The 7,540-nt window shown below is 47.1% G+C and overlaps 1 protein-coding gene across 1 annotated transcript; it reads left to right on the top strand.

Annotated features, from left to right (window-relative positions):
• The first annotated feature begins 4,101 nt into the window (after positions 1-4,101).
• JUN (Jun proto-oncogene, AP-1 transcription factor subunit) lies at positions 4,102-6,575 on the top strand. The gene has a single exon (XM_020789866.3). It carries the CDS (start codon positions 4,198-4,200, stop codon positions 5,140-5,142), a length of 945 nt encoding a protein of 314 aa, XP_020645525.1. The 5' UTR covers positions 4,102-4,197; the 3' UTR covers positions 5,143-6,575.
• The last annotated feature ends 965 nt before the right edge of the window (positions 6,576-7,540 follow it).

Raw genomic sequence — 7,540 nt, 5'->3', positions numbered from 1 at the left:
AGAATGGCTTTAGGGCTCTGTTTGTTTGCCCTGTATTCAGAGCTTCCCACAACTCTACTGGAAACCACTGGGATGACTAGTCATGCCTCCCTCTCTCACCTCAGAGCTCTTGCTCTTTAGGTGCCATTCAAAACTCCTGTGTATAAGGGACATGGGAGTAAATTCCACAGAACACAGAGAAACTTAATTGAATATAAATGATTTTAAAGATATCTGGAATTTATTTTTAGTGCATGTGTTTGAGAAAGGTAAAGGTTATACCACTGGATGAGAACCATTATATTTCTGGAGAGAAACTGGGGCATGTATTAAATATAAAGAAAAACAAATAAGTAAATTAGCCCTGAAGGTGGTGGGAAGCATGGGATGGATTGTTTTGTGTATTTTGATTTAAATTTGTTCTTTTTATGTTAGTTGAATGTTCTTTTGTTTTTTTTGTCTCTTTAGTTGTCATATTACTTTGTATTATTATCAATAAAATAAAAATAGATGAATAATAAAAGGATACAGAGGAACTTACTCAGTGCATAGGATTGTACTGCATATTACTAGATTAATATTAATCCTCAAATGAAAACCGGGGTACCAAAACTCCCTTTTGGAATCAGGCTTCCTAAGCGTAGTGAGTTTTCTTTCTAACCTAAAATTGAACATGTTTACTTCTCCTGTATGGTGAGGGGGCAATACCATATATTTGAATGTGAACATTAAAAACTTGGGCTATTTACTGCCTTGGACCAGTGGCCTTCACTTGTTGGATGAGCTTGGCCTTCTATTCTAATCATAACAGACAAGAAATCAAACAAAAAACATTTTAGCACCTTAGAGACTAACTCGCATATTTTAATAGGAGCTTTCGTGCATCAAGCCCCCTTCCTTAGACATAAGAGCGAGACTTGATCCACCAAAGCTCACATTAAAATATAGCAGTTTGGTTTTTATTGGGCATTTTTGTTCTGCTTGCTTCTTGTCTGATATGCTTGCACAGATTAGCATGGCTTCCACTTGGAAAAGTACAACTGTTTTAAACATGCTGCCCTGTCTTAAAACCGCTTTCTTCCTAAGACTTTTGGAAACTGGATACTGTCTATCTTTTCCCTCAAGAAGCAACAGTAAAATGACAGTTTCGTCATATTGCGAGTCCTATGCACTTCTACCCGAAAGTCCCCCAGAGTCCGGTGGAATTTAAGTACCCATAAATGGACCAGCAACAATCCTGAAAACTTTCCCTCAGGTAAAACTCAATTCTGCTGAATGGCGCCTATTTCCCCAAGGCGTTGAGCGCTCGCTGCCTTAGGAGCGCGTTACGATGGGTTTTGAATAAACTCGTCCTTCTTCGGCGCTGGGGCTCCAACGGACTCTTGGCGAGAGAAAAAGCACAAAACCCAGCACGGCTCAGCGATGGCAACTGGCGGCCCCGCCAGAGAACTCGCCTTTTTACCCAAGCCGTGGAAACCAGACTCTTTCTTTCTACTCTCGGATCACACGTGTCTACGGGGAGGCGGCATCGATCCCCCCCCTGAAGGGAGATCCTCGCGCGAAGCAAAGCGTTAGCAAGTTATTGGCGGGAGCGAGCCAAACCGTGACGATTTTTGAACGCAAGCGCCAAGTTGCCGGGAGGGGAGGGAAACCGACTTTTAAAAAAAAAAAGCCAATCTAAAGACATGAGGAAAAAGGCAGTGACGCGCCTTCTCAAGCGTTAAGGACCCCCCCCCCTCGAGGCGTTTTAATGGCCCACCTAAATAAAGCCACCTTATCCTGCCCTACATGAAGGGGTCGACAGGGCTCCGACGGGGCCACAAAGGGATGAAGCCCAGCAAGCGGAGAAATCGATGAGGCAGAAAAAAAAATATCCCACTTTCTGAGCCATCATCTCCCCTGTTCAGCATTTCTTAACCCCGAAGCGACGTCAAGTTTGCCGGGGGGGGGGAAAGCATCGGGGTGGAAGAACTCCGGGCGGAGTGGGGAGCATTTAATATTGAAAGCGTGTGGTTTAACTAGAGACCGCCGCCGCCGCCCCCCACCCCATCTGCGGGAATTGCTGATCTAAAATCACGTCCCAGGGAGTTACGCGGGGCAGAAGTCCCACGGAACTCCCGACGCATTCCCTCCTTCTCCCTATGTTTAAGTAGGAAGTCCTTCCGATGCTTGACGGGACATCTTTCGAAGTGAAAAAAACGTACAGGCCCCCTCCGGGGCTGCTCCCGGAGCCTCTTCCTCCACCCCCCCTCCCCCTCCTTTTTCCTGCCTGGAAGCTCCTCTTAAAGCCGAGAGCCACCAGGCCGGCCCGGCGCGGGAAGGAGGAGGGGGGGAGTGAGAGGAAAGAGAAGGCGGGGGCTGGGCCGTCACGTGAGAGTCAGCCCATCACACCCCCTTTCCCCCCTCCCTCCGGGGGATCCATGGGCCCTCATGATACAGCAACTCAATATTCCACCTTAAGGACTCGATTAACGATCAAGTGAGCGGGAGGGGGGGGAGATTTCTCAGAAAGCTACTTAGGGCGAATCGAAATCCCGATTAGCCCAATCCACGGGCGTCCTTCAGGAACAAACCACGAGTTTCCTTCCCGCAACTGGCATTTGCCTCCCCTCCTCGCGAAGCCGGGCGAATAAAAAGTTCCTTCGACGTATCCCTCCTCCTCCTCCTCCTTTCGCCGTTTGGTACGTTCCCCAGGCGAGACAGCCTTTCTCCTGCCCCCCCCCCTCGCGCGCGCCCGCCCTTCGCCGTCGGCCCTCCCCTGCCCGGCTCGTCCAACCCCGCCAAAGCTCTTAAGCGGGTAACCAGATATTCAAAAACAATACGTCAGCCCACAATGCCCTGCAACGGAGCCCAGGCATTACCTCATCCCATAATGCCCCGCGAAAAAGGAGGCTGAAAAACTTCTCGGGGTGGGGTGGCTATGGAGACGGGCGCCTTTGCAACAGGCAGGGCCAGCCACCCGCCTCCTCCCCCTGGAGGGGCGGCTCCAGCCAATAGGAAGGCGCCGGGGTGACATCATGGGCTATTTTTAGTGGGTTACTGCTCGCTGATAAGTGTTGGGCTCCACGCTGGGAAAGAGCTCAGAGTGGGATAGAAGGGACGGCAGGCGAACGGGTGTCTCAGGGCGGCTTCACGACACCGCGGCAGCGCTGTTCCTGGGTACCGAGCGGCACCGAGCAGAACCCCGCGGCCGTAGCAACTGGTTTCCGCTTCCAGACGCCGACAGGGACTCGACAGAGCGACTCGGGCCGGCGCTGGGGAAAAAAACCTGTGGTTGCGAGAGAGAGCAAGAAGACGTGCGCCCTGGTTGTGTGAACAGAGTCGCCTCTGGCTGAACTGGGCTGGGCTTCGGGGTCCCCAGAGCGGGAAGGCTGACGACCCACCGGAGCAGCCCACAAAGTGCCCGCCGGGGGTTCCCGCTTCGTCGTCCCGAAGCCGCTGAAGTTGTGGAGTTCCGGCGCGTCGCCTCGGCCCCGCCTTTGCTGAGCGAAACTTGGGACGCCACGAGTTTGTGGGAACTCTTTGCCTTCTCTCTCTCTCTCCCACCCAGCGACCCACCCAAAGGAGCCGGACCGGGCTGGAGTGAGAGCGGCTTCCCCTGGACAGCCGCCCCGGCCCACCGAGGAGAGCGGAGCGGACTCGGCACAACAAGGGTCTCGGGAGCCTCGGCCAAGCAGCGCTCGGGCGCCACGCAGGACCCTCCCACGAGGGGTGGGGGGGTGGCCGAAGCCACAGTCGCTGGGCGCCCGTCCCCTTCCCGGAGCGAGAAGGGAGGCGAGAGCGGCTCCGAGGGGTGTGCGCGCTCGCCTTCGCGCCCGGGTCCCTTTCGGCCGCCGAGCGAAGACTTCGCTGGACTTATTTATTGCTTTCTCCTCTTTTTTGTTTTGTTTTATTTTTCCGCCTCGATGGTCCTGCTGAAGCGTCGCAGCTGAAAGCTCCTCCGCGGGTCGAGTCCAAAACTCTCCGTTTCTGCGAAAAGTTTGAGGAGTGGGACTGACAAGCCCATGCCTTGTGGCGAAAAGGCAAGACTTGAATCGATCCGCTTTTTCATTGTTGAAAGAGTTTGGCTGCCGCTGTTCTTGTGAACATCGCAGTTGTCTATAAAGGTCGGACTCTTTTTCGTGTTAACTTTTTGAAGGGGTGAGGAATAGCAGCTCTCTTTCCCCCCTTGGTTTGTTTCTTGGCTCTGAACAGGACAGGACCTGTGGACTGTATTCTATGACTGCAAAGATGGAACCTACATTCTACGACGATTCCATGAGTGCTACCTTTGTCCAGCCAGAAAGTGGTACTTATGGATATAACAATCCCAAGGTTCTGAAACAGAACATGACACTCAACTTGTCTGACCCCTCCAGCAGCCTCAAGCCACACCTGAGAAACAAGAATGCTGATATCCTGACCTCTCCAGATGTGGGCCTTCTCAAACTGGCTTCTCCTGAACTTGAAAGGCTAATTATCCAGTCTGGCAATGGACTGATCACTACCACACCAACCCCAACCCAATTCCTCTGTCCTAAAAATGTCACTGATGAACAAGAAGGCTTCGCTGAAGGCTTTGTCAGGGCTCTTGCCGAGCTACACAATCAGAACACTATGCCAAGTGTTACCTCTGCTGCCCAGCCAGCAAACACAGGCATGACCCCTGTCTCTTCCATGGCAGGAAACAATGGCTTCAGTGCCAGCTTGCACAGTGAGCCTCCAGTCTATGCCAACCTCAGCAATTTCAACCCAAACACACTCAGTACAGCACCTACCTATAATGCGAGCAACCTAGGCTACCCTCCACAACATCATCTGAACCCCCAGATGCCAGTGCAGCATCCACGCCTTCAAGCTCTGAAGGAAGAGCCTCAGACTGTCCCAGAAATGCCTGGGGAGACTCCTCCCCTCTCTCCTATTGACATGGAATCCCAGGAGAGGATCAAGGCAGAGAGGAAGCGCATGAGAAACCGAATCGCAGCCTCCAAGTGCCGGAAAAGAAAGTTGGAGCGGATTGCCAGGTTGGAAGAAAAAGTGAAAACTTTGAAAGCCCAGAACTCAGAACTTGCATCCACTGCCAACATGCTGCGAGAACAGGTTGCACAGCTGAAGCAGAAGGTCATGAATCATGTCAACAGTGGGTGCCAGCTCATGCTCACACAGCAGTTGCAAACTTTTTGAAGAGACTGAAAAGTAACTCTGTGATAGGGAGGAAATTGAGCAAAAGAAGCTGGGAGGTGGAAAGCTCACTTGGGAAGGAGCAGCAGGAGGAAAAGGCTTCTCCCACCACTACCACCTCCAGTGCATGCATGGAGAGAGTGGTATGCCTTTTGGTCTGAGGTGGTGGCATACCAGCTGAAAGTAATACAGCTCTCCCAAGTGCTGTTCTTGCTCAGATGAGGCATGTTGGAAGCCCTGGGTTTTCTTTTTTTTTTTTTTTTTTTTTTTAACATTGACCAAGACCTGCATGGACCTAACATTCAAAGATCATTCAGTATTAAAGGTTAAACTGCAGTAGACACTGCAGATTGCTTTCTCTTAGTACTCCTTAAAAAGAGAGAGAATGGGGAGGGAGTTTGTGGGAGGCTAGGAACAGAAGCTGAACTATGCTGCCTGCCTTTGAATCAAATTGTGTATGTACATATACTTTTTTATTTTATGACAGCCAATTAATGTCAAGTAAAACTACTTCATGACTTTATAAGTTATTTTTATGTTTGTGTGGGTTCTGCCCAGTATTGTTTGTAAATAAGAGATTTTTTTAGCAACCTTGAGTTTTTTCCATTTGTAATAAAGTATATAATTTTTTATGTTTTATTCTGAATACGAAATGAAGAAAGGGTAGATCATATTTAAGAAAACATGATTAATATTTCACCCACTTTCTTTGATAAGTGCCATTAAAGCTGCAGTCCTGTATAGTCTTACCTAGATGTAAGTCTCCTTGAACTTGGTGGGGCTTACTTTTGAGTAGACAAACATAAGATTATGTGGTCAGGCATATACATGATCAACTTGTTGTTAGATATGAAAACTGTTTACTAATACTGTAAGTGGGGGGGTGGGAAACTAAGCTCTTCTATAACTTCCACACTGGGTTAGTATGTTACAGAATTTTAATTTGTCCTAAGGAAAAGAAGTTGTACTCCTGTTATAACAGAGCTCTTTGTCTTGGTGCAGTAAGATTCTACTCTGTCTCTTACAACTGGAATACAAGAGGATGTGTAAATGTCCCTATGTGGTGGGGGTAAAAACCTCCAATATAGTTTCTGCCTGTTTGGGCCAATTTAAGTTGCAGCTTTCATTATCTGTTCTGCAAGGAGTGACTGGCATAGTGTTCACAGAAAAAAAAAGAAAAGTAGGAAGAACAAATGGATTATTTTGTATCCCTTGTACTGTGACATCTGTCAAATATATTTGGCTGTTTTCTATCTTAGGTGCTCTATGTTAAGCAAATGTTCTTGATGACTTGCCTTGAAGATAGGGAAAAGTTTTCAAAAAGGGAACCTTCACCTGCAGATTTGTCACCTTTATGTTTTTGTTAACTCTTAGATTTAAAAAATGCTCTCTGTTCATGTTGTCCAATAAAATCATTCTATTACTCTTTCAACAAATTTGTGTTTTTTCCCCTCTTTTAGTGTTTTTTGTTTCATTGTAAGTAAACCAGCTTTGCAACACACGAGAGGGGGAAACATCAGGAACAAAGTGCTACTAAAATTCATGAGAACTGGCACTAATGAAACCGATCTAGTTTGAGAAATGTAAGTCATTTGTCTCTTCAAGTTTCTCAAAGGACTTGTGACTAATTACAGAACACAGGCTTTGTAGACACAGGAGCTTGGAAAAGTTTTTTTTAAGACTACAGTGCCTATAATCCTTCAGTTAACATGGGCACTGGCCCTTATGTGTAGGGGTTCATGGGCATTGAAGTCTAAAAGACTTTCCCAAAGTCTGCAGGATCCCAGTGTTCTCTCATGGCATGGGGTAGAGGAGAATTCTTACCAGAAATGCTGAAGAGCATTTGCCAGTTGGGGTTACTAGAATACACGTGGATCTACAAAATGTGGCTTTGTGACACCAAAGTTGCTGTGCTTGAATGACTACATATTTTAAAAACTAAAAAAGTATCATTACAGGAAAAAGGAGCCACTCTTTTAAAAAATAATTCTAGCAATATTTATTTGTTTATTTAAAATATATATATGCTGCTTTTCTCCTAAAGGATCTAAGGCGGCTTACAGAATTAAAAGAAACCTAGTATACAGTATTAACTCTTAAAAGTCAATAACAGTTTTAAAACCCAAAGAAGCAAGAGAGGGATATCCAGCTGAACAGAAATCCATAACCTTACACTAATAAAGAGTTTCCACTTATTTTTTGTAGAAAATGGGTTATCATGAAAAACACGTGCAATAGGTTGATTTCTTCCTTGGATGGAGATGCAGTGGAGAAAATAAATCAGTTCATAATTTTTTGCTTGTCATGTAAATACTCGGTACAGAAACAGATGGAAGAAATGTGTTCACTAAAAGAAACTGATAGTTGCTTTTTTTAAAAAAAATCCTAATTCATCAAAGAT

This window comes from Pogona vitticeps, chromosome 4, assembly GCF_051106095.1.
Source record: "Pogona vitticeps strain Pit_001003342236 chromosome 4, PviZW2.1, whole genome shotgun sequence".
Classification (NCBI taxonomy): Eukaryota; Metazoa; Chordata; class Lepidosauria; order Squamata; family Agamidae; genus Pogona; species Pogona vitticeps.
The sequence above is the reverse complement of the archived record's forward strand: the minus strand, read 5'-3'. Positions and strand labels throughout refer to the sequence as shown.

Excerpts from the sequence above, each read along its gene's own strand:
- JUN (XM_020789866.3), top strand. The coding sequence starts at position 4,198 with ATGACTGCAAAGATGGAACCTACATTCTACGACGATTCCATGAGTGCT.